Raw genomic sequence first — 26,957 nt, 5'->3', positions numbered from 1 at the left:
CACATGTTTTCCCTACCCATCCCCCTTTTGTCTCTCTTTAACTACTTTCCTTCCCTTCACGACGTAAAAACCTTTTCTCATTTTTCAGCCACGTCCCCAGATCATTTATCACAAACGGCCCGCATATCCAGCACAAAACAAAGTCTTCGCACCTTTTTCTTTTTTTTGAGATCTACAGCAGCGTCAAACTTCAAGAAACTTTACAATAAGTCATCTCAAATCGATCAGTCTAATGTCATTATACATATTAGAGCGAAAGGGTTGATGGAGGTGGATGTCAAAGTTCACATTAGGAAACCAGAGTGTGCTGTTATCACTCCCATGAGAGCGGCTTTCAGCTGACCCCAAAACCAGGAAGTGAAGTAAAACTCTTGTCTATGAGGTGTCAAAGTCCAATGAACGTTCCATATTGAGATGGAAATTAGGGCGAATGGTGGGGGTTGGGGGCGACACTGCACTCCACAGGGGAATTCCTATGGGGGGCTGGTATGGAAAGATGGAAGGGGTGGGGGGTGGTGATGGTGGTGGTGTGAGGGTTGGTGGGTACGGAGGGGACTCCACACATTAGTTCCCGTCAAAGACAGGGGATAAACGAGGCCATTAAGGCCTGCTCTCTGGGGAGTATAGTGGGTGGGCGGGCTGGATAAGGCGGGGAGGGAGGGGAGGGGGGGGGTTCAATAGCTGTTGACTAGGCTACCCCACAACAACCTGTCAGAATGCCCCCCTCTGTTCCACGCTGTCTTCACGTCGAGTGCTGGCAAGTGCAGGCTTGAGCTATCTGTGTATTTCGGTCACGATACTCTGGAGTACGTGTGAGGTCCATGTTTGTGTGGCGTATTTCTTTTGTCTATGCAGAACACAGGGTTTTTCTTTTAACTTTGTCAAAACACATTTCCAAGTGACCATAAACCCCTCCTCCTGGAGCTGCGCAGGCTTCTGTTGATTAATAAAACAACATCATGTGAAGAGAGAGTGTTTCCCCCTCTCTGTGTATGTTTCTTTACTGCTGGGATGGTTAGGATTCATCTTAGACTTTGCTGAGAATTGGCCCCTGAATTTGGCTCTAAGTGTACACTGTGGAGGCATGCTTATGTTTGATGGTTTTAAAAAAAATGCAAGCTGCAAAACACAGGCTCAGATTTTGCGAGTGAAATATGGCGTGTTTATTTTAAAATGTTCTCTTATAGTGGTGCTCAATCATTTCTCAAGATAAAAACAGCCTCATCCCATCTATTTGTACATACAGTCCAAAATATGGGAGCATGTACTTAGGAATTAATCCTACATGTCACTGAGCAGCTGACCCAGTGGGCCTAGATATGTCAAGATTACATTTACAGGAGAAATACTGAGGGAGAGTGCAACAGCAAATCTCCAATCTCCTTTTGACTCTGATGTTAACATTACCAAGTTTTTAAATAGAAAAACCTACCAGGGACGGTTTTTGAGTCCAACTGTTTCATATCTGGCAAAATCACAACACACAACAGCATCAAGAAGGGAACAACTCGAGAATCTGTTTGACTGTGGACCTTTTGATGTCAAGACCAAGACCATAAACCAAACCGCACTAGCTGTCTCACTTGTGTGTCAAAAGCACCGAGCACATGAGGCTGCTAAGTCTGTGAGGCTGATAGTGAGCTCCCTGCGGTTGTAGCCCCGAACATGATCCGCGGAAACACAGCGAGGAGGCACCTGTTGTGCCATCCTGCTCTTGGGTCTTCTTTCTTTGAAGCTTCTCTCACCTCTTGTCTGTGTGAGACAGAGAGTCACAGACACAGAAGGAACTGAGTTACAGAGAGCGTTTATGGGCTCAGGTTTGGACTCTTCGCGTCCCTTTTTGTCAACCTTTGACCCCTAACTGATAGAGGTATAATAACCACCATGATGACACTTTTACAAGTTGACAAAAAACAAGAAAACGCAAACACACACACATACACACACACACAACAAGAGGTAACTTTGGACAGAGAAAAAGACCTACCTGTCCCATGTTCCTATAGCCATATTTTTCCGCTATCCGCTCGGCCACCTCGGGTCCCCCGGCTATCCTGACTGCCCAGTGGTTGGTGTAAATCCGAGCATTGCACGGCGGGGACGCAAAGCCGAGACTGAGCGCCAGGACGCACAGCAAGCTTCTTCTCCAAGCGGCGTTGCGGACCATCTTCCCCCACTTTTAACCCGACTCTTCTCCTCCTCCTCCTCCTCCTCAGCCGACCAGGCAAACAACCAAACTTCTCTTCTCGCCGAGCAAGACTCTCATAGAAACCCAACTATCCGGGCAGAAACACACAGAGAGAGAGGGAGAAAGAGAGGGAGAGAGGGGGGGAGGAACGGAGCCCCGAAGAGGAAAAATATACCGTATCCTCAAACCTCTGCTTTCCACATGGGAGAGTTGGAAGTTTGCGTTCCGTGTGCCCCTCTCTGTTCCTCTCTCTCTCTCTTTTTTCCACGGCGGAGGAGGAGGAAGTGTGCGTGTGTGTGTGTGTGCGCCGTGCGTCTTTGCGCGCGAGTTCGTACACGTCTGTGTGCGCGCGGAGGAGCTCCTCAAAGCTGATTTCTCTTCTCCACGAGCAACTCGGATGTTGGTCGTTCAGCTCATCGGGCTTTCATGTGGCGAAATGGCTACAGCGCCTCCTCACAAATAACTAGCTGACACTCTGGAGAGTAGAAACAACTAAAGCCGCGGGGTTTCCCTGCCGAGCTCCGCTGGGTCTTAAAGACACTCTGCTTGGATGCAGAGTGGATGCACTGCTGACCGCCCGTCCACCAGACACAGCACGGGGGGGTGGGGGTGGTGTGTGTGTGTGTGGGGGGGGGGGGGGGGGGGGGTCAAACTGGGGAACAGGGAGCCACCTGGGGCCCAGCTTCAAGGGCTTCCTCCGGGAGAGCCCCTGGGCAAAAATGAAGAATAATCCACTTAAAGCCAAACTGTCTGGAAAGTATCCCAGTTAGAAAGAATTAGATAATGACTATTTGGGTTTTCACAAAGCTCAGTTGAACTTGCAAAAAAAAAAAAAAAAAAAAATACAAGGACCTCAGACAGTCTGTATATTCTGCAGTTAACGACGTGTTCATTTATGTGACTTCTTTCAAAGCAACGAGGTACTACAACACAACTGACCTCAAAAGCTGCGAAACAGTTGAATCTGTAGATTGGTGCCTATTCTACAGAATAATCACAACCTTGACCCTATGTTTAACCCTAACCATGACCCTGCTGTGACCCTATTTAACCTGGATCTAGAATTAATCATAATCCCAGATAAAGAAAGTATTAGGACCAGGACAGAGTTATGTTAAATCTCTTTTTGGTCTCTCTTATTCAGAAATAATATTGCCCAAGCAGTGTTCTGCATTCAATATGAAGAAAAACTCTTCAAACATGTTGACATGATTAAATATTTAGTTTGAAAAACAGGTAGTGCCACACTTTTAAGAACAGACTGGGATAAAAACAGCTTGACAAAGTGTACAGTTTGTTATATGACTGTTGTATCTTTCAGATTATTCTGATGGCTGAAGGAATGAGACGATCCCAGTGAACATTTTTGTAGTCTTTGTATTCCTTTTGTCGGGGCTCATGACTAATTTTGTGAGTATAGCCTACAGTAGAGTTCATTTTACCACAGTTTACTGGGTCATCAGAGCTGTTTGCCAACCATCAACCATTGTGCAACTTTTCAGTGAGCAGCTGAGATGTTGACACGTTTAGCAGTGAGTAACATTTTAAAAGCTGATTCAAACTGCTACACAGGAATGGCAGGGATGAGTTTGTTTTTTTTTGTTCACCAAAAATTCCCACCAGCGAACAAGTGGATGCATTACATGTTGGATACTGCTCCCCCTTCCTTCACCTTGAAACCTGCTGTTGAATGCAAGCCTTGTCAGTCTCCTGGGCAATATTGACATAGACATACCAATGTAAAGTTGGGTAAACTATGACCTCCACCTCAGTCGTCATCCAATGGGAAACAGCCACAGACATAAAAAAAACTACTATATGTTCAGAAAAAGGATGAAGTAATGCTTTCCTCCCGTAAAACACCCAACCATCTTTCTACTTTATCAGGTTGATGATTCTTTTTGTAATCAAGACTAAGGGTTAACAGTGTGGACTAGTTAAAATACATCCAAAAAGAGTAGGATTGCCCTTGGCTGAATCACTGAACATGAGCTGAACTCAGGTGTGTTAAACACTATAATACTGCAGGTGGGCCTGCATGGGTTGGATGACCACCACTGCCATGCAGACCCTCTGGCCTTTAGACTGGCTTTACTGCATATTTCCCCTCAATTGGTGAAGCTCTATATGTCATGCCCCCCACCGCAACACAGGTCACAGCTGACTAAATGCTGTCATTATGGAATGTGCCTGGTATTATCTGCAGTTGAGCCTTTCATTCAAGGCCTTTGTTGATTGATGGGTTTTTGTTTTGCAGCAGTTTCCCGGGGATGTCTCTGTGCACAGCGAAAACTCTGTTCTGCATGGGACACAAGTGAAAATCAGCATAATTGCACTAATTGCAGCCAATTTCTCGTTGAATGGACCCCGCTGTCACATCTCACAACAAGCGGGGGGACAAGAACATCTCATGGTCCCCCAGATGGAGATGAAAGGGGGTAAAGGAAAAAAAAAAAAAAAAAAAAACACCCCGCGATCGTTCTCCATTCAGCCGGATGGAAGGGCTTGTAATTTCAAGAGGAAAAAAAAAAAAAAGGAGAAGAAACGAAACACAGCAGAAATTGATTTGAGTATCCAAATCAAGTACCCAGGTCACGAGGCCGCCCTGAGCAGCAGGGCCCCCAGTTTCCATTCAGGTCTATAATGTCGCGATATCCTGCATGACAGCCTCACAGCTCCCCGAGTTTCTGCGGGGAGTGAACCGAGTGAACCCCAACAAAACGTCTTTGTCAACATCTGAGAGAGCGGAGCAGTCACGAGTGTCAACAAACACTGAGGGGCATTCCTGTGTGCATTCCTGTGCCTCTTCAATGAAATAACAGGGTGCATCATGTGTTTAGGCCAAACACAACTTGGGAAAAAAAAAAAAAAACTCCACACAACCCCCAAGATACAACACAATGGAACGCCCTAATAGGAAACTGCGGCCAACTAGCTTTATTCAGCAAGGACACAGCTAATTTGTTCATTCAGTATCAAGTCCAACACTTCTAGAGGAGAACCTCCCACTTGATTTTCTTGTCCCATTAAGACAGGGGTGTTATCGGACATGTGTGCCCCTATTGCATTTAAATGCATGTTGCAATTGCCCATCTACCACTGCTTCTCTTCACCTCTCTCATGTCCCGAATGCTCGCAATCTTTATCCATCATGGTCTTTCCTACCTGTTACATCCTTTGCTTTCATTTCCAGATGGTCTCGTTTCTGTCTACATCTTCTTTTTCTAATGTCTCATGCCCCCCCCCCCATCCGTATCTCTCTCTGGGTGGGCTTCCAGGGAGTTAGGGTTGACCTTTCAACTTCACTTTGACCTTTGACCTTGTTGCTGTAGGCTCCTGCACTTAGGCCACAATAGCACCTGCCACTCACCGAATTTCCATCTTCTCTGCTCTGCATCCCACCCTCCCATCACTATACTCTTCTCTTCTTCTTCTCCCCCCTCTCCTTTGTCAGCCACATACCAGGGTTATATGGGCTACTCTGCGGGCTAACACATTCTACATTCAGAGGAGAGAGATGGAAGGAGGCGGAGACAGAGAGAGCGCCGTATAGCCAAGTAAAACTTTGGTCTCCTGAGTCCATGAGGAATCTGAATACTGATTTCCATGGTAGAGATTCAGTAAGGCAAAGGGTCGTCACCTAACACAAAGACACCCAGTCAGCTCAGTTGTCAACATGTTTCCTTTTGATGTATGTATTCATTAGATTTGTTCAACCCTCATGTGTCCCATATATGACTCACATCTTAGAAATGAATCAGTGCTCGGGTCAAAGTGACCTGCTTATTTAACTGTCCCTACGTTATGGAGCGAAAATATTGAAGGGTATGTTCTAAATATGAGGAATCATTTACATGTCCCTGTGAGCTGTGACACCGGGGATAGCCTCGTGTTGAAAAGTCATCCAGTATATGATATGAAGCAGGGAAATGACTTCATTTGGCTATATTGCCACCTAGTGGTGACTGATATGGTTACAAATAATAGATGGCAGATAAACTTAAAGGTTGAGTTCAAAATTTTTAAAGTCTGTCTTAAAACAACAGTCAGGTGCCCAAATGAACATTGAAACAGGTTTTTCTCACCATAATCCCCTCATAATGCACTTATAATGTAAGTGATGGGGCCAATCTTCTGTGCAAAAATGTATTAAAAGTTTATCTGAAGCTAATTGAGGCTTCAGCTGTCCAAATTAGTCAAATCAAGTAGATATCTTTCATGATTATGGTCTTTTTAGTGTCAAAGTCCCTATTTTTGTTACTCTACTTCCACCGCAGCTCAACAAGGAAACACTGTCCGAAGAAACACAAAGAGGGAATTTGATGCTAAAAAGACTGTAAATGTTGCAGATATCCACTTGATATGACTAACTCAGACTGCTGAAGCCTCACATAAGTGTCAGATAAACTTTTAAAATATAGTTTATTTTACTGCTCAACACTAACAGAGCCATCCTTCTCCTTTTGTGGACCTTCAAACATCCTCATTTAACACCACAAGGTGTATAAAAGGTGTAAAAAATGATTTCAGTAACTATGATCAGAGTTTTTGTTCCGCATGTCAACTTGTTTTTTTTTTTTTTATGGCTGCCTCTTCAATCAGACTAATTACTGCTGCCGTATAAATGATCCTTTTTCAATAACTAAATGAGAAGGAACGAGTGCTCCCCAGTTCTAAGCAACAACCAGAAAAGGAAATGATCCTGGATGAATCAGCAAACATCAGTCCTCACATGAACCGTGTCTGATTATCTTCTCTGCAGACGAAAAGCTATTTTTCTTATTTTAAGATTATTTTTGCCTCTATTTGACAGGAAACAAGGTTAAAAGTTTATGTGGAATGCATATTTACCAATAGGCCATAAAAGTTGTATTCCTGATTTAAAACATCCATATTGCCACTATGTTTAGTAGGTTGTGTCTGGATGACAAACAATGCTTTTGAACGATTTAATAGTTTCTACCCTCTTCTCCACTCCTTCCTCCATTATTGCTTCTTTCAAGATGGCAAATGAGGCAACGACAATCCAAAACCGAGGATGACATCAGGGTTTAACTTGAAAAACATACCATTGTCTTTCCACATCTATTCACCCTCATTCTGCATGCTTGCTCATCCCGTCTTAATGAATGCCATGGTGCTGATTTACTGTAGGAACTCATTCCTGTACAATTTCACCTCATAAAGAGCAATTGTCCTGTCTGCCCTTTTCATGTTTAAGTCTCTCCCTCTTGCGGTGGTGAGTCACGACCCAAGGCACAAATTAACTCATAACAATCAGTTTCGGAATTCATTATTTAATTGTTGAGCCCTTGAGGCAATTTTTTGATTTGTGATAATGGGATTGGCTAAATTAATAAAACTTTCAAAAACAAAAACAGTTCCAAGTTTTTGTTAAAAGGATGAGATCTGATATGTATTCCACAGCTAAAGGAGGCGTCTTATGATGTGTTCACTGCTATCACAGAGCTGCCTGTGTCTGACTCAAGCTGAGTCACCATATGGCCAGTCACCTAGCAGAAATGTTCATTTCATTTTCAGGGATTCATTTCACACAACTTTTGTAAATCTCAGCAGAACCTCGGTTATTGTTTTCAGTGATTCTGAAGCCAAAGCAACAAAGGTTCTCCAGTCAAATCAGTTTAAGAGATATTACATCATATTACCATCCTATTTGCTTAAATTTGATCACACAGTTCCTACAAACCAGTCAACGGTCAAGACAAAAACCTCACTACTATCAGATTTCAACAAAAAAAGACATTTGTACTTTTTAATTAGGAATCTTTAATAAAAAAAATACTTTGTTTTGTCGTCATATCTGATTCTGATGGATTTACATTCTTAATTTCAGTAAAGATTGACATGTTGTAATTTGTACCAAAAAGTTAAATAATGGACCACAGAGAAGCTTTACCTGTCCCTGAGAAAGTCACCAATAGCCATGTGTGGAATATGGTTAATCACATCAGTGTGCAAGAATTTACTTTCCATGAATGTTTATACATAGTGATTTGAAACATCTTGTTACCAGAGTTTTCCTTTCAAACAGTTCTAACATGAATGTGAAAACAGTGGGTAGACTTCTTCCTATGATGGGCAGAATTTGCTGAAGTTCCTGTAAGATTAATTGATTTTTAAAAAAAATATATTTTTCCATCTCTGACACTCTTTAGTCTGGCCTTTCAGACAGTCTCTAAATACACACGTGAAGAAAACTGGCACAAGTGCACACAAATACAAAAAGACTCAGACAAGTCCGTGTTCCAACTGCTCAGAACTTTTATTTCGAGGGCAATGAGGATTAAAATTAAATTAAAATATAAAATTTAGATGGGCAGGTCTGTCTTTAAAGGGAAGGTGTTGACACAGGGAGAGTAGGCGGCCCTCCAGAAGAAGGGAGAAGAGAGGCAGGAGGGGAAAGACAGGAAGCTACAAAATGAAGTTTGGGGGGGATGAGCCTGTCATTCAGGAGGTTATGTATAAAAAAAAAAAAAGAAAAATAAAGAGGAGACAGATGCAGTTAGTTATTATAAACCCCACCCCCATCTGAAATGTCCTCATATGATCAGTGCTATAGCTCTCTTTTTCCTTTTTCTGGTTTATTCCAGGAAGGGTTTGATCATCTATCTTCTTCACTTGCTCTCTCACCATCATCATCATCATATTCTGTCTTTATGTAACATCTTTTCCTGCAGTTTTGAAAAAAGTAAACAAAAAGTCCTTCAAAAATAAAATGCAGCAACCACATTTCATGTTCTACTATTACATATACAGTATATATATATATATAAATACATACATAAATATCTTACATGTACAACCAATTTTTGAAAAGGGGGGGAAGAGAGAACCCAAAAGACTTATGAGGACTTGTGGAGGTGGGGGGAGCTGGGCGAGGACGCCCGTGGTTGCTCATTGTGAGGGTAGTGTGTCTTTCTGTTTGCTTTTTTTGATTTAGCTTTACACACACATGCGCGCGCGCACACACACATACACACAGCCTTTTGGGGGAGAAGGAGGGGAGTGGGAAGCATTCCTCAGTTGGCCCAGTAGGGGGAGCTGCCGTAGCTGGACTTGCTGCCTTGGTTTTTCTGCTGCATGCTGCTGGACTGACTGCGCTGACCAGGACCACCCTGCGGAGAACAAGAACACCATTCAGTCAATCATGTTTTAGAGTTTAAGTAACTACCTGACAGGTTTATTTCATTTCCACATTCTATTAAGTTTATTCGCCCCTTTCCAACCACATAACTTTCCAGGCAACTTCTTAAGGACTGAACTTCACCAGCACTCTGACAGCAAGAACCCACAGATGCAATTTTGGTCCCTGGGGTGTGAGGTTTCTTGCCCCACGCTCGAAAATATCTCCCACTACCAAGATAGTACTTTCTGATGGCCCACGACCAATTAAGGTACAGTTGCTGCATTTAATTACATCAAAAAAAAAAGTCTAAAAATGGCAACAACCTGTATACAGCAATCATTCAGGTGCAAGCAAAGTGGTTGTCGGCATTAATATTATTGAATCGATATGGGAACTTAAGTTATGCAGCCGCTTTCCTGACCACTCAAAAAATTGGAGGAGACTAGGAAACTAGAGACTAACTAAACATATCAACTTAATTTGTTGCAATTGTACAACTTTAAATTACAAATATGATGTGAACTTGTCTGTAAAAATAACTTAATATAGATCAAGAAACATTAATTTTTAAATCCATCATTAATCTACTTCACCATATTATTGTTTTTCTTGAGAACCAGTTGAAATGCAAAACAAACGCACCGCAGGGAACTCATAGTTTGACATTTTAGTTCTTGGGGCCAAATATTCCTGGGACCATCTGGCCAAAAACGCCTCTATATAAAGTTGCTGAATACTGCAGGCTAGCAGATAAGAATAGTGCATCACAACACTGAGGTCATGAGCGCCAAATAAAATGAACAAAATCCCAGATAAAAGACCCGAATGCACAAAAAATTCCTAACAAACTTATTTTCAGGACAAACTGAGCGCACAATGTGTTTACCTGTCCGTCCTGCGTGAGGTGATGATGCAGCAGCTGGGAGTGGGGCTGTTGGTGCGGCGGCAGGATGTGCAGGAAGGGAGCAGGGGCGTAACCAGGAGCACCCCCGGGGTTCAGGGGCCCCGTTCCCCCCAGTGCTGAAGGCAGGCTGAAGGGTGGCGGTGTCCCTGTGTGGAAGCCCTGCTTGTCAAATGACTGAAGAGAACAGAGAGAAGACACAAGTGGTTAAAAATCACAATTACAGGTGCAATGATTCTAGAAATAAAAACAAATCTTGCACATTTCAATTTGCATTTCATAAACTTCACTGAGGAACCTCAATGCAAACAAAGTTATCCAGTGTAATGTGCTGTTAATGTGTACATATTCTCTGGTTTTGGATCAGAAAAATAAGTTACAAATGGTCGTCTTTTTCACCAACATGTCTCACCAGTCTACCAGTCCCACACCTGCCAACACTCTGGAAACTCCCGTAATTTGCACGGCTCTCAACCTTTATTAAGAATAATCATCATACACACGGCTCCCTAAGTTTTGTATGTTTGTCTGGCGTTACTCAAGTTGCCAGATTGTCTATGAAACACAATCTACACACACGATATACAATTTCAACCCATCTGCCGCCGCAACCGATTCAAGGGGCGTGTGCACAGCTGCTCTCTCACAGCTGCGCAGGCAGTCTTTTGTCCTCCGTCTGCTGCTGATGTGATTCACTGCTGCAGGTACTGCTGGTAGAGAGGAAGGGTTGGTTTGTCTCAGCCAGCAGCTAAGTTTACAAGAATTTGCCAAATTTTAAGATATATGGCAAACTCAGATAAAAAGTTTCGCTACATACAGTTTTCGTTTCATTAGCTTAACCAGCGTGTTAACATAACATAACAGCAGTTGATGGGACACCGCGGGCAAAGCAGTTGAAAATATCACTTTTCTCCATGTTTATGCTTCTTGAACAGGCGGTTTGATAAAGTACTTAATGGCTTTTTACTCGTGACAGTTTTGTTGCACTTACAGTAATGCGGGTAATTGTCGGCAACTTGAGTAAAACGTTAACATTCACTCCACCCCACGCAATGAAACCTATCATAATTTGAAACCTAACTGTTGGCAGGTGTTCGGTACAAATCTACTCCAGAAAAGGTCACTCGAGTGTGATTTTAAGACTACGATCATTCTACAAGATGCAAGCAGAAGCACAAGGCCTTTAACCTAAAGACAGAAATACATCAGGAGAGCAAGTAGAAGGCTTACTCACCTGTGTTTTGCTGTAGATCGAACCTCCCATGTCAGGTACTCCTCCACTTGTACCTGAACCTGACAGTCCCGGTGCTGAGAGGGGAATAAAGAGAGGGAGGAGGAAGGAGATAAAGATTTAAGAGAGAAGGGGGGGAAAGCAAAAGGGGAAGAAAACGATAAAGAAAGGAAAATCAAGGGGTTAAGGGGGAATAAGAACAACTGTCACTTCACTGCTGATGAGTGAATATTGAGCACTGAATGTTCATTTCCACTGTTAGTAGAAGGGGGGGGCCAGCCAGTAGGAAGAAGCATATTAAATGAAGAGGCGCAGAGATGTGACTCTCACTTTATTCACCCTTGGGCATGTATCCATTTATGTGCACATCACACACGTGCATATACGCACCTTTCTCCAGAACATTCTTGACTGTAGAATCATCTGCAATTGTGAGTAAATCCGTTTTTTTTTTCCCCCACAGGACAACGCCCACTGACTTTGTGTGTGCTGTTAGAGTGTGCGCACATGTGTGGTGTGTGTACCTTTCCCTGGGCCGCTGCCCGCTGATTTGGCCTGTGACTGGGCAGAGCCTCCGTACCCTCCCTTACTGTATTCCCCACCGTGGGCTTGAGACAGGTCATCAAAGGCTGAAGGAGGAGGAGGAGGAGTAGGAGGAGGAGGAGTATAGAAAGAAGAGAGGAGGCAGAGCGAGCAGAGGAGGAGGGGGTAGGAAGAGAAAGGAGACGGAACAGATGAGGTCAAGAAAGAGAAGAGGGTGGGGTGGGGGGGGGGGGATGGAAAGAGAAAAGAAGAGAAGAAGAGAAGGGGGCAGAGGAGAGAGAGGCAGTAAGGTAACCTGACTAAAATGGCAGCTGTCTATATTGAGCCGTGTCCAACTTCAGCAGGGGGTTTGAGCTATGCATGCAGCACAAGCAAAAAAAAAAAAAAAAAAAAAAAAAAAAAAAAAAAAAATCACACACAAAAGGCCCAATCCCACACGCACATGCAGCATTTGGTGTATGAAGAGTTGGATGTCGATTTCTCTCCGCTCCCTCCTCACATTTCACACCCCAGTTTATGACCACGTCTCTTTTACTTATTGCCATTGTCTCTGCATACACACCCTGTCTCACTCATAATACCTATACTAGTAAAATACAGTTGTACCAAACTGTTGCTATACATGTGACTGTATAGCAACAACAGTATTATAACAATACATGGCAGTAAGTCATGTCAACAGTTTATATGACATGGTGAAGTAACTTGCTAAATAACCCACTAATATTACAATGATTAGTCCAACTGTTGAGGTTTATCAGATAACCTTCTCAACCATTTTTGCAGCATGTTGTTGTGACAGATTATGGCACTGTGATAAGTTTATTCAGCAGTAACAATTTAAGATGAACCTGTGCTGTCGGAGTTCAATACACGCACAGGCTGGAGTCTGTAACTATTGGTAACCGGTAACTATTTAGTACCATGTCAGAGTCTCAACTAAACCTCAATGTTGCTTATAAACTCAATTTTGGCTTCATCTTCTAATTCTTTTAGCTTCTGCTCAGCTTTAGTCAGTGTTTCAGTGCGTTCCATAGACGTCATGTTTGATCAGAACCTACTAAAACACCATCATCATCAACACTGAAAAGCTTTACAGAATAAGGAGTGAACGTTGGCATAATTATTCAATTCAATGTATCCACTCCTGCTAAATGCAGAGTCTTTGATTTAAGGCGTAGGTGCACAGACGTGAAACCTCACCAATAGATAAAATGAAGAGGATCTACATTTCTGTGTAGGTTAGTCACTTGAGATACCAACACAGGCTGGAGTCTGTGCGTGTATTGAATTTAAAAACACTAAATTAAAACTGCCTTTTACTGCTATTTGACTGAAAACGCACTGTTTTAACTGTCGATCCAAGCAGTGGCAGACAGAGCCTTCTTCTCTTGTCCTAGTCTTACCTGTGCCATATGCATGCTGTCCGTAACTGGGCTGATGCTGTTGGTGGTACTGGTTAGAGGGGTTGGCCAGGCCCATTGCAGGTTGTTTGGCTGAAGCAGGAGGCACAAAGACGGTGGGGCCATACTGGAAGGCTGAGGGAACCCCAGGCACACCAGCGTAGTATGGCAGACCTGTAAAATGGTTATCGTACAGTCAGTTTTGCCTTTTATCCAATTAGAAAATAGTATTCTAAACAATCCACAGGATTTACTGGCAAAAAAGAACACTCTTTTTTAGCTTCAAGTACTCCTTATTGGCATTTAAACAAGAGGCCAAAAATAACAAGAGGACAGATGGTAACTAAATACTTAAGTGCATGATGACATAATAGGAAATGCCTGTGAGGAAATGTCAGGCTGACATCCTCATCATGAAACATACTTTTGCTTATTCTTACCAGTGTATCCATAGCCAGGGGGCAGAGGGGGGTTGAGGAAGGCCTGGTTCTGTGTCTGCTGACCCTGGCTCTGTCCTTGGCCCTGCCCCTGTGTCCCTGCCTGCGGTGCCTGCTGGGGCTGTGACTGCACCCCGGCTGTAGACAGGCTGGTCGGGGGAGCTGGAGACGAAGAGTCATTCCTGCCAAACTTTGTCGCCTCACCTAGAGAGAAAACAGTGATAGAAAAGACAACACCGAAGTTGAAAAAAAAACTGTATCTAAAATCTCTTTGCCAATCTGTTGAGTGGCTAATTAGCAAAGAATCCACCAAACTGAGGAAAATAAAGTACTTCAACAGAGACGCTGATCAGCAATTGCGTCAATTGTTCAGTGTCAGTGTGAGTTAACAGCATATCTTATATATAAAGCACATGGTCAGTGAGTAGACACATCAGCTCAGAACCCCCGGGACAATTTGACTCACCAGAATATGGATTATTGGCCAGGCCATCTCTTCCAGGCATGGTAGCTGTAGTACCAGGGAATGTTACACCATAGTAGTCCTGTGCAGGAGGAGAAAAAAAAAACATTATTAAAAAGCCCTTCCTGTTTTATAGCTTTTTCTAATCATCTTAGACTGGTACTTTGGAAATTTAATGATAATGCCATACAATAGAAGAGATAATAACATCATATGATTGTTTCTCAAGGTAACAGGGACGTGATATACAAGAAACAAACATTTGAAAGTCCAGTAATGATTTTAAATACTTGAAATACTGGCTGTCAGCTAAGGTAATACCCAGCAGGCTACTTGACAGAACAAAAAACACAACAGACTCACCATAGGAAGGCGAGACTGCAGCATTTGTAGTTCCTCGTATCCATAGATCTGCTGTTGAAATGAAGATAACCCACAAGTTCAGACACGCAATAAACAATTAAAGAATTCTGTGCATATTTTCCAGTTCTTGTAAATTAAATGTAGGGAACAACTGGTAACTATTTACTACCATGTTGGAGTCTCTACTAAACCTCACTGTTGCTTATAAACTCAATTTTGGCTTCATCATCTAATTCTTTTAGCTTCTGCTCAGCTTTAGTCAGTGTTTCAGTGCGTTCCATAGACGTCATGTTTGATCAGAACCTACTAAAACACCATCATCATCAACACTGAAAAGCTTTACAGAATAAGGAGTGATCGCTGGCATAATTGTTCAATTAAATGTTTCCACTCCTGCTAAACACAGAGTCTTTGATTTAAGGTGCAAGTGCACAGACGTGAAGCCTCACCAATAGATAAGAAAATGAAGATGATCTACATTTCTGTGTAGGTGAGTCAGCTGAGATACCAACACCTATCTATTTCATCTGTCCCATTGAAGAAAAAAAAAAAAAAAAAAACAGCCAGACTTACCGGATAAGCAGGCAGCAAGCCACCAGGGCCCATTATGTACTGGTTGGCCAGGAGAGGTGGCACTCCTTGAGCCAAGTTAGGAGGAGCTTTACCTGGGAAAGAGATGAAACATGAGGAGAATTTGAATTTGACTTAATGGGTGAATATTTTAACCAATTCTTTATTTTGCAATGAATAATTTGTGATTTAAACTTGTAAAGTAACAAAACAAGAAGACGACCAAAGTGAGGGAATGATAAAATCTATAATTTAAAATCTGTATAGTTACAAAAACAGAATCAAAACTTTCTCCAAAGCATAAGCGAAAAAAAAGAAGTTCTTTTGAATATGTGAATATGAACTTACCAGAGGTGGCGGTGAGCAGTGGTGCCGTGCGGCTGCCTGCGGTTGAGAGTGAGGTGTTTGTGATGGAGTTTGTGCCATTAGGAGTTAGTCCCGGTGCTCCAGATGGATGCAGACCATTGGTGGTTGAGCTGCTGACAGCCAGTGGAACCGAAGGATTGGAATTGACAACCTGGCTGGACGACGATGGAAAGGCATGGAGATTGCCGCTGCTGCTGCTGCTGTCCTCGTTAGTTATCTGAAGTAATGGGACGAGAGCAGAGGGTGTGTGAGGAGAGAACCAGCACCTGTTTTATAAGTCAAGGCATGGATGTTTTTCATAAATAACACCATATCCATGTTTCCCTCAAACCCTCAGTGCTTAATGGAAGTCCCGCACTGAAAGTATCATATTCTAAAATCCTTAAAAAACACCACAACTGCAGAATTATGTCTTGTGTGTGCGAGCATGTGCACACTCACCGTCAGGGAGGAGCTTGTGGCGAGTGCTGATCCGGATGAGTGAGAACTGGTCACGTGACTAGAGAAAAAAGAAGTGTTTTGTCAGCCTGTTTAAATTTGTTGAAGCAGCAAAAGCACTTAGAAAATGGAGATTCAGTGACAGATTTTTCCACATTCAAAAGATTAAGATATGTGCTTGTAAACATCATTATCTCCAAAGAAAATTTGAAAAAAATAAGGAGACACAAAACTAATGAATCAATGTCAATACGTCACATGTGTCTGAAGCATCCCATACCTGCTGAGCGAGGCGATGGGTGTTGAGTGCGAAGGTGTGACTGCAGGGGAAGGGATGTGGTGGACGGGGCCACTGTCACTCGTCATTATGGGAGACTCCGTTTTCACCGTTCTGGACGTTGATGACGTAGCTTGTTTGAGAGAAGAAAAAAAAAAAGGGAGTTTGATTTTATTTATTTGGTGTGAATTTGTGGAAGGAGGAACAAGAATGAAACAAAACAAATGAGAAAGATGGGCTGAGTATGTCTTTGTCTTATCAAACCGCATCAACTTTGCCTGAGAGGACTTTTCCACTTCCTACCGGATGCATTTCGCAATCAATATTCATTATATTAGATTTTATAGGTCACTCCAGTGCAGTTCTACTAACGATGCTGAGAGTACTTACTGTCCTGTGTGCTCTGTGTCTTCATGCCGCTGAAGCCATTCTATGAAAAGAGAAAATGAAAATCTTGATTTTGTCATTCAGCTTTATGTTGAGTATTATTATGTTTTTGAGGAATAACATTCAGACAGTTCTTTGTCATTTAGGCCTTCCCCACCCCCCACACTCATAGATTTATCCTTACTGTGAGGGGTCCAGCAGCTGATGAGACATCCTTGCTCTGAGAGAAGCCCAGATGGGGTGGCATGGACCTTGGGCCACTGTTCTCTACACGGCTGGCTGTGGTAGGGGCTGTAGAAGAGGGTGGGGCAGCTGCACTGGGAAGACCCAGTGAGGGGGAGGGTGTGGCACTAGGTAAGCCCAAAGATGGTGAGGGGAAGCTGGGATCTGATACAGCTGAGGGTAAGCTGCTCATGTGTTCACTGTTCACAGGACAGACAGAAAAGGGTAGAAGGGAAAAGATTTGTAAATAAAATATTCAAATCAACACTACTGAGAATATGGCAGAGGTAGAGACAGGAAGTATTATTACTGGGTTCAAATTCCTCAAATAAATACACACCACACATCACCACTCACACACACACACACCTCACAGATCCTGGCTTGGAGAACAGGCTGCTCTGCGGCTGCTGTGTGGGAACAGCGGTGGGAACAGGCATGGGTGCTGGAGCAGCTGGAGCTGGAGCCACAGCCGGGGCTTGTTCTCTGGCTGACTCCGCCTGAGCCATGTCCACTGTTCCACTGCCAGTGTCAGAACCAAAGTCAAGAGCTCCAAACTGGACGTTCAGGCCAGATATATCCGCAGAGCCCGGCATCTCCACCGCTGATGAGGGGATCTGAAGTAGACAAAGTGGGTATTAAGTTTTATTTCGCATTTGATTATTTAGAATTTATTTTTGTACGATGCGTAAAATGTTTAAATCATGGAAATCAAGTTGGTAAAATGCACACAAATAAATAGGATGATAACTGCCTAGTAGCCATCTTTAGTCAAAACAATCCTGTAAACTCCTGCTTGAATGTGTTACAGTATAGTATGACTTATACTTAAGTGTATGAGTACACTTATCTTTGCCCACTGTGTCTGTGACGAGATGATATCTTCAATTATGAGAGAGAGTAAAGTAACGAGAGTGGAGTTAACAGCTTGCGGAAACTACTTTGCTCAGTCTGTTCCTACCACACAGCCAGACAGCTAACTGACTGTCTGAAGAGATCAAGCTCATCTCTTGTCAAACTTGTGAGAGCGCATTAATTATAGAGAGAACTTTCAGTTTCTACCATGTCTTACAAGTGATGTCGATCTTACATTAATTTTGCATGGAAGTCATTACGCTTTTTGTCGGGGGGGAGAAAAAAAAAAAAAAACAACAGCTATCTGAGGAACTTACCTTTGAGGGAGGCGGTACTCTGCGTTTCTGTGTCTTGAGCTGCCTCTGAGGGGGTTCTGTGATGGGAGGCTCCATGCCTGGTAGCTTCACTCCTGGAGAAGCTCCGTCTCTTACCGGCGGGATGGAGGACTCATGACCTGAAGTAGATTAAAAAGCCGAGAGGTCTAATTCACAATATGGTTCAGAGCACAGCAGTGGAATCACAAGTGTATGTCAGAAAAATATTCAATTATGAAAATAGTCATGAGTTGCAGCCGTGATATCATGCAGTACGCTATGCAGGCTGTCTGCTTTAAAGGACCAGTGTGTAGAATTTAGTGGCATATAGCAGAACGTATTGTATAAGTATTGTTGTGTTTTCATTGGTTTAGAATGAGCCCTTTATATCTACATAGGGAGCAAGTCCTCTTCAAGGGAGGCCGCGATGTTGCACCTCCATGTTTCTACAGTAGCCCAACACAGACAAACCACGGCATTTTTCACGAGCTTTGGGGAGGATTTTAGGATCTCCTACATTTTTGGAAGAGGAGGGGAGGGGTACTCATTTGATTGCAGTCTGCAACCTCACTGTTAGATGCCACTAAATCTTACACACTGGTTCTTTACATTTCAGTTTGATTAAAAAAAAGGAAGTGATTATGATGTAGTGTAATACCTGGTGGTGTGGGGACCTGTGGAGCATGCGATTGAGACAGGTGCAGAGGCTCTGTGGTGGGAAGCATGGAGGACTGTTGCTGCCTCTGCGCCAGCTGGCTGAGCACCGCCGATGGTTCCGGCTGAAGCTTCATCTCCACTGGAGAGAGAGGGAAATATTTTACAACTAGTGTCCTGCAGTGCACAGTAGTGCTGAGGTTCTTATTTACTTTTGAGTTAAACTTACAGTGTAGGGCAGTAACAGGGCCGTTCTCCAATCTCTGAGCCTTGATATCGACAGAGGGAGAAGAGGCAGGAGCAGGACTTTGTATTGGAGGTGGCCCCGCATCTTTGGAAACATTACTGTTGCTGGTGGTGGCCAACGACTGACTGGCTCTCTGACTGAGCCGAGGCCCGTTGAGCTGCTCCGATGTCCTGATGTCAGCAGCAGGTGCTGGCTTAGGTGCATTCAGAGACCCAAAACCAGAACCCAGGACTGAGGACTAGGAGGATGAGAGAAGCACAAGAAGAAGTGAATACACTGATATGATTCTTTAGGTACATAATGAGTGTAAGTATTTGCTGGTGTTTGAACATGTGGAAGTGTGTGTGTATGCGTGGCTGTCCGTACCAGTGCAGCATGTGCGTAGGTGGTGCTAGCAGAGGCAGCATGGGCGTAGCTGTTCGCTGTGGCATGTGCGTAGCTGTGTGTTGCAGTGCGTCCATTGTGGTGGGAATTGGTAAACACCAGGCTTTGCCCCAAATCCTCAGCTGAGGGGCCCTCGACTATGGCCCCCAAGTCAGAGTCCACAGAACCCCCTACGGCCACCCCAGCCTTAGGCAGTAGGCTAGCCAGGTCCACACTGAGGAGAGGCAGGCGACAAAGGAACAGATAAAGTGGAAGGAGTGAAGAGTGGAAGGACAAAGAGGTTTGGGGAGAAGAGATGACACAGAGAAGTTAACGTTATTCTCCAAAATACAGCCTGTTCTTTGTGTTATTTTAAGTTGAACGCACTTTGGACAGAACGACTTACTTGTGTCCAAGTGTGATGTGGTTTGCTGGAGCAGAAGAGGCAGTGAATACTTTGGTCTCAGACAACTGTGAAAGGGCAAAAAATACAAACACTATTATCCATCAAATTAAAATAAACAGAAGTGTTGTGCTGTATATTTTATGAACTATTCACACAGCTATGCTTAAGTTGCATAAAACCAGTCGATCTTCAATCATATTCAGCAAGTTAACAATCAGTCATACTGCAAATCCCTTTTGAAACCTTTAAGAAGTGCTGCCTTACATCCTCATTCCAGTCTTCTGAAGTCCAGTCTTCCAGATTGCCTCCCCATGTTCCTGAAAAAACAGTACAGAAGCCAAGTCAGTGTTGCAATGTTTACACATATTCATGATATGTTCTCAGCAACCATCCATCATCCCAAAACAGTGACACAAAATAAAGCACCATGACTACTTTAATACAACACAAACAATCTAAGATCCTGAACCCTATGTGCAGACGCTTTGCTTGTTTCTGCTTGAATTCTACTTTTATCTCACACTCCGTAACCTGAAACGAACTGAAAGCAGTTCAGCTCAGTTCACTGATTTAGGGTGAGTGAACACTAGATAATGCTGACACTTGAAAGCTAACAATTGCGTCATTCCACAGCAGAAGTAGGAAATGGATATCAAAACGTGACATCTTAATGTTGTTATTTTCCGTACCAGTTCCCTCAGCAGGTTCGTTGCCGTCACCTTCCCATGTCTCCTGGCGACCTCCCGAGTTAGCCGTGTAGTCAGCAGGATTGAAGGTGCTGAAAGAGGAGAGGGTAGAAACAAAAGACAACAGGAAAGTTGGAAAAACAATGGAGAGAAAATGAGTAAAAAGGCTGTTGTTGCTATTGATAACAAAAAAAAGACCCAGCAGATAAATAGGACTTAATCACTTTCTATAAAGGAGATTCAGAAACTTAGTTTTTCCACACATTTGTTTTAAGATATGTGCTTGTAATTACCATCACCACCTCCTCATCCGACATAATTAATAATAAGACTAAAACATGTGTTCTTCTTACCCCATTCCCTGGGAGGAGAACCTGTTGCCAGCAGCTGCTCTTCCTCTACCGCGACCCCCTGCCCCTGCGGATACACAAAACAACCAGATGACCTACGCTGACTCGTTCTTTTCAGCCCCAACTGCTCATTACGCTGTTCTTCTCTGTTTTTTGTTTAAGAAAGTATCAAACTAGAAACTTGTTTACGGAGAAAGCGACATTTCAGTCAGACACCTTTGTCAGGCATTAGATAATATTCTACTTATCTGTTTTTGTTTTGAATTACACCAAATATTTTCAAGTCTATATATGCCATATCATGATATTACGATATCCAAAATCTAAGACGATATCTAGTTTCCTATCATAATATCGATATAATATCAATATATTGCTCAGCCCTAGGTCTAAATAACCAAAAGATTTGTTTTTGGCCATGAATATCTTAAAGTATTTTGTCTTAAAGCTTTTGATTTTACCCATTTAACAGTTGTTCATAATGACAAGCTGCAACGAGAATGCATGCATTTACTCTACCGTCAAAGAATAACCTGCCAACTGACACCATTTCTTCTGACTCGCACCTTGATTGACATCACTATTCTTTGATCAAAGCCTATAAATCCTGTCAAATTCTTCTGCTTCCCATGTTCTCCACTCTCTTTACTGACGACACCCCCCTCCACACACACTCAAGCAGCTGCAGGGACTGAGCTCATTCCACACATGCTGAGTACTGCAGCACTCTAAATGCCTGCAGACACAAATAGATATGTTGCCAGCTACATCACCCAAACATACACAGTATCCTCAGACAAAATTACGACTTGCCTTAATGTGTGGACATGTTTGTCCAAATGCTTAGAACGATGTAGAAAGTGTTAATCTAAACACCACAACAATGGAGAACTTAAGCTTCTACAGTTTATATATAAACCCAATCTGATTTTTTTTTAATGAGACCAGAGCCGTCTGGAAATGTACGCTTATTGTAGCTATAGATAAACCCCCTCACCACCACCATTATCTTCACCCTATCCAACTTTGCATTGGAGCTCATCACTAACAAAATGGCAAGGCGTTTAGAAAATTTTAAGAGTCATTTGCTGTAACGCTCACCTCTGCCTCGTCCTCTGCGTCCACGGTCTCCCCCTCTCTCTCCAGGAGCCACCTCAAACCCATTCTCCTCTAACCGACCTGGAATCCAACAGGAAACAACGGGAAAAGGAAATTAAGACATTATATTCCATATATTATTAATACTTTCTCGAAGAAAGACCTCAGAGCCTTTTTAATTAAATCCCTAGGGAAATAAATGTTCCATACACTCTTCATACTTTTAACAACATATAACTTAAAATAAGCTGACATTAGAAAAACTATTCCTCCTCAGACATAATGCCAAAGAGGCAGCGAATACAGAGAATCCCATTCTAACACACTGACGATCAACAAATATCTACACAACCCAAGCCCCTTACTCCTTAGAATGGAAGAAAGGAACTAATATCTTTCTTACCTTCGCGGCCTCGGCTGATACCTCGGCCCCTCCTGTTGGAACCACCGCGTCCGCGACTAGCCTCCCTGTCTCCTCCCTTCTTCTCCCTGCTCTCCTTTATCTCTGAGGGTCCTCCTTCTTTCCCAATGTTCCGCTTCTTCCCCACAGTCTCCCAGGAGTTCTGGACATAGACGTTAACAAGAGAATGAGGTTGTGTCTATAAAATACACATATACTGTGATAGAAATTCTGCATTGTTCATGGCTTTTACGTCTCTACTAAAAAGAAGAGAAATTGCCACATGATATGTGAATACAAGTACAATAAGTGTATATAGGTTCTCACTGTGTCAGAGGTGCTCTCCAGCAGAAAATTGATGGCTCTGTTTACATCTTCGTTGCAGTCATGGAGGGCTACCATGCACTCATCTTGAGTCTTCCCAGTTACCTCAATCAGCTGTGCAAAACAAAAACAAACAGCATTATGTTAGATCAACAATTGATGCAGCGAGTGTGCCACTGTCAATGAAGTCCAGATTGATATGGTGGTGAGCCAGAAGAATTTGTATTTATGTGTGTATATGCACAAACACACTACCTGTTTGACCTTGTCTTCAAAGTCAGCGTCATTTTTGTCATAGATCATTTGGGCCAAACGAATCTGTTCTGCTGTGGCCTGGTAAACAAAGAGTTCAGTTAGAAACAATACAACAGGAAAATGATAAAAGGTGTCATTTTCATAGTCAAACAAATCAGCAGTTTGTAAGACCCTGGCTTTTATTTACTTATTTGAATAAAAGATGCCACAATCCTAGTCATATAAAAATCATTTTACGAATGAGATATCGGGGCTCTCCTTTAACCTATGGATTAAAATACGCAACCATGTTTGTGGTTCAATTCTCGTCTGACCTTTTTTGGATGTCATACCCCTCCCTCTACCCGTGCCCAAATTTCCAGTCTCTATACATTTCAAATGTCAAATTTAAAAAAAAAAAAAGCCAAATACTACCAAATAACATTTAAAAAAGTCTAAGTGTTAAGTGAAATTCAATGCTTCATTTATTCCACATTTTACTTTTAATGTCAATACAATAACATTTAAGACTAAGTGAGCCAATCAGTGGTGCTGTTGAATTGTATCATGTTATTTTGAGGTGTTTCTAATATTGAGTCCATCCTTGAAAAACACCTCTCAGTCTAACTTAATATAGTTTAACCACACTGTAAACTACAGCCTCCAAAATGGTCATAAAATATACCAACACCTCTTTAAAATAGATAAAAATATGTAACCTTATACCCTTCATGAAGGTAGGATTTATTGTAGAACCGTTGTATGTTGTACTTTTCTGTATTGCAGCTGTATGTACAATAGTGAAGACCCACCTGTATCTGTTTCTGTGGCTGTGTTGTTTGTGTGGTAGTGGGCAGCGTTCTGTCCCGAGTCCCCCGGGCTTGATTGCTGACCACTGAAGTCATCATATACAGTATATACAAAACAATGTATGTACAAAATAGAAAAATCTGGAGAGAGAGAGAGACAGAAAGACAGGTCAGAAGTTAAGTGGAGTGCCAGCCATTTGTGAAATGGTTAAGTTGCGTTACAGTTCCTAGTAAAATACAAAACTGGATAATGTCCAAGTCCCAGTACAGTATAATGAATATGTAAGCAGACTGAGAGTCACTGTTGTCAAGTATGCCATGTAAGACTAAAACCCCATCTGTCGCCCCCACCTCCCTGGTTAAATTTAGCCAGCCAAGAGGGGACAGTCCAGGTGTCAACTTACAACCCTCCCACAGTCTCCCACAGAAAAACAATTTGAGTATGCACCAGCATATGTTATGGGTGGGTATGAATTATAACTTTTTTTTTTTTTTTTTAAACAGCGACGCCAAGGGTAGCATCAGCGATTTGGCATTTCATTAAAAGTAACGAGTAACCTCAGATGACATGGGCCTTTGTGCCAGTCTAAACGTTGTCTCAGGAAACCGAAAGCAACAACTACGCCGGGTTAGATTATATTACGCAGTAACTGGTCGTTAAGCAACAATAATAATAACTGACAAATTGTCAGCGCGCAAACACAACAGATGAGATTCACCGGCTGTGCTCTTACTATTGTCTAACAATCGTATAGAAAAACGATCGACATCATGACAGCAACTATTAACGTTAAATGTATAATGAACTGTTATCATTGTTTTTCAGGCGCATGTGTCTAATGTTAATGGTAGTCGAACAGTTAGTTTGGTTAATGTTACAATAATCTGGACGGACGGAAATATGAGCCGCACCGATTGACGCTCACATTAGCGTTAGGTCAACCAGCTAGCTCACTGTAGCTTTAGCCCGGCCAGCCACCGCTGTTTGTCTTTGTTCCGTGTGCGATTCACACACACACGACTCCTGCAGTTAAAAAAGCCCTTTTCTACTGGCAAGATATTAGTAATGTGACCATAAAATTAACATATCCACCGATGTGATTTCTGTTCGTACAGCCTCGCCGAGTCATGAGCAGAAAAAAAATAAACAAATGTGACGAGTGCGAAGATTCACCCTTTTGTGAAAACCTAACAGAGAAGCTAATGTTAGCATCTGGCTAACACAACTGAAACGAAAAGAAAAAACACCGCGCTTTTACTTTCACATACACAACGGTCGGTGTCTGTATTTCACTAGTAGGATTGTGATACGGGTGTGTTGTCGAAGATTTATGTTAACCTACGACAAATATCACCAGAGTGCTAACTGCCCCGGCATGTGAACGGCCTGTCCGCTTACAATACAGCACCACAGTAACGTTACGGTAGCGCTTTCAGTTAGCTAACCACCGAACAGGACGAGTGGTGTCTCCGAATCAGCCGATCGAGTTCCTTTAACTAATTACAAAATAACAGGATAAAACGCGTAGGTCGTTGAAACCGCTTTTAAGTCGATAATATTCGCACAACAAACCCTTTTCTTTCTTTCTTTACCTGCTAACACGCTTCGCTCAGCCAGCAGCAGCAGCAGATGCTGTCACGTGACCCACCGCGCCGTTGTTCAACGTTGTGAGGGTGACGCTTCCAACCAAAACCCGCCGAGCCGGTCAGGTGGTTTGAACGCCGTGCCCTGACGTGCGCGCTCCCCCACGAGAGCGCGCAGCATTGTGAAGTGTTTTCAGCATGATGACAACTTACTTTAAAGGGAGTTTATGTGGTGATTTTTCCATATTTAGCAAAAGTATCAACACAGACCTAATTCTTGATGCGAGAACAGATATAAATGTGATGTTTATGCTCTATTCTTTATGTCTACGGAGGAGTTTTTTTTTTTTTTAACAGCAGGTTTTTCTTGAGCCAGAACAGGTTGTGGGAGTTTCTTTAATGGTGGTGTAATACTAGCTGAGGTGATCACCTAAAATGAACACTGAGTTTATATAGGCTTCTTCTATTCTAATTTGACTGACCTTATCACTCTCAAATCTCAGCTATGCTCTTCGTGGAATATAAAGATTTCCATAATAAAAGAATGGCAATTCAAATAGGCAAATAGATTTAGGCACAGGACAAATCAACACTGTCCCATTCAGAAAAATAATCATCCAATCAACTTTGACATCAAATCTTCTTCTAGGCAATATTTATATTTACCTGAAGTATTTATCACTTCTGTGCAGTACACTTATTTATCATGTATGTGTAATATAATGTATATTTGTATAAATTTATATTTTTTAATGTCATCTCTCTCTCTCTTGTCTTTCTCTTCTCTCTCCTTTTTTTTTTTACAATTATAAATATTTATTTAGTACTCTGATTGAACTAGAGTTTGAAGCCTAATTTCACTTCCTTCAATGTTGCCACCTGCTGTGTTGCCGTGCACACGACAATAAAAGTTCTTGAATCTTGACTTCTGACTGAAATATATATTTCACAACACAGAACACATCATCTGATCGCCAAGGAAATTTAATAAAATCTTAACCCTTTAGACCTGTGTGTCAAAAACCAAGTAGCCTCAATACTACCATTTTTACAAAAATGTAGAACTAGATAACAGTTTGCCACCTGCCCAGTAAACATCTCAGTAGACAACTTGAACTCAAGTTTTAAGTAGATTAGCAAAATATTAGTTGTGTCTATTTGGTATCGAGTATCATCTGCTCCAGAGTCACTGTAATAGTCAAGCCTGTAGCCAGCAGAATCCCAAACCTAACCACTTTGAGCTGGTCTTTGTCCAGGCAGAGACTGGCGGGGGTGTGGGTATAGCACAAATTGAGGAAAACTGAAAGTGCCTGGTCAAATTCAATACCAAGGTCACGTCTAGAAATGGGGTGCTTTAATTTTCATGGAAATATTAAGGGTGGGTCTTATTATTAACATTTAATCTTTGAGATGTAATTTTGAGTTTTCTACCTACGATCAAAAAACAAACAAGCAAGTCCAAAGCTGAGAAAAAATTCATCCATCTGATACAAGCACCAAGATCGGACCAAGACTGGGCCTGCAAAACAACAGCCCTGGTGAGTTAGGCTGAGTTAATAGATACTGTATATAGTATGTAAATAGCCATTACAGCTATTAAATAATTTAAATAGCAGTCATCCATGTTTCCATAGTAGTGCATTACATCTCCATCTTAAGATGAAATTGACAAATCATTAAATTATATTATTCAATTC

General features: G+C 42.4%; 2 protein-coding genes across 7 annotated transcripts in view; both read right to left on the bottom strand.

The window, feature by feature from the left end:
- pcsk5b (proprotein convertase subtilisin/kexin type 5b) overlaps positions 1-2,742 on the bottom strand; it is a 79,871-nt gene extending 77,129 nt beyond the window's left edge. For 2 of the 4 annotated variants that reach the window (XM_044372782.1, XM_044372791.1), the window contains exon 1: positions 1,988-2,742. In XM_044372782.1, the coding sequence (XP_044228717.1) occupies positions 1,988-2,167 (180 nt within the window). In that variant the 5' untranslated portion in view covers positions 2,168-2,742. The remainder of the gene's footprint in view (positions 1-1,987) is intronic. The other 2 variants (XM_044372815.1, XM_044372807.1) reach the window with 2 other exon arrangements.
- A 5,710-nt stretch (positions 2,743-8,452) lies between these two features.
- Positions 8,453-25,369, bottom strand: LOC122996941 (ubiquitin-associated protein 2-like). 3 transcript variants are annotated; one of them, XM_044372750.1, is made up of 30 exons: positions 25,270-25,369; positions 23,680-23,817; positions 22,889-22,966; positions 22,637-22,747; positions 22,313-22,472; positions 21,913-21,990; positions 20,815-20,878; positions 20,465-20,553; positions 20,040-20,092; positions 19,776-19,840; positions 19,373-19,604; positions 18,989-19,244; positions 18,764-18,901; positions 18,109-18,245; positions 17,306-17,553; positions 16,899-17,136; positions 16,718-16,757; positions 16,331-16,460; positions 16,054-16,111; positions 15,595-15,829; positions 15,250-15,341; positions 14,677-14,727; positions 14,317-14,395; positions 13,854-14,054; positions 13,417-13,587; positions 11,992-12,096; positions 11,858-11,890; positions 11,471-11,544; positions 10,222-10,413; positions 8,453-9,324 (listed from the first exon to the last, which is right to left on the bottom strand). In XM_044372750.1, the coding sequence occupies exons 2-30, from the start codon at positions 23,773-23,775 to the stop codon at positions 9,229-9,231; spliced, it is 3,600 nt and encodes a 1,199-aa protein (XP_044228685.1). In that variant the 5' UTR covers positions 23,776-23,817; positions 25,270-25,369; the 3' UTR covers positions 8,453-9,228. The 3 variants fall into 3 exon arrangements, with proteins under 3 accessions (XP_044228685.1, XP_044228694.1, XP_044228703.1); XM_044372759.1 differs by lacking the exon at positions 11,858-11,890; XM_044372768.1 differs by lacking the exons at positions 11,858-11,890; positions 11,992-12,096.
- Positions 25,370-26,957: the final 1,588 nt, after the last annotated feature.

The sequence above is a fragment of the Thunnus albacares genome, chromosome 2 (assembly GCF_914725855.1).
Source record: "Thunnus albacares chromosome 2, fThuAlb1.1, whole genome shotgun sequence".
NCBI classification, from domain to species: domain Eukaryota; kingdom Metazoa; phylum Chordata; class Actinopteri; order Scombriformes; family Scombridae; genus Thunnus; species Thunnus albacares.
Note: the sequence above shows the minus strand (reverse complement) of the source record. Positions and strands in the feature narration are given on the sequence as shown.

Coding starts and splice junctions, on each gene's coding strand:
- LOC122996941 (XM_044372750.1), bottom strand. CDS start 23,775: ATGATGACTTCAGTGGTCAGCAATCAAGCCCGGGGGACTCGGGACAGA. Junction 20,554..20,814: donor TTCTCCTCCCAGGGAATGGG/GTAAGAAGAACA, acceptor CTCCTCTTTCAG/CACCTTCAATCCTGCTGACT. Junction 12,097..13,416: donor ACAGCATGCATATGGCACAG/GTAAGACTAGGA, acceptor CTCCTCCTTCAG/CCTTTGATGACCTGTCTCAA.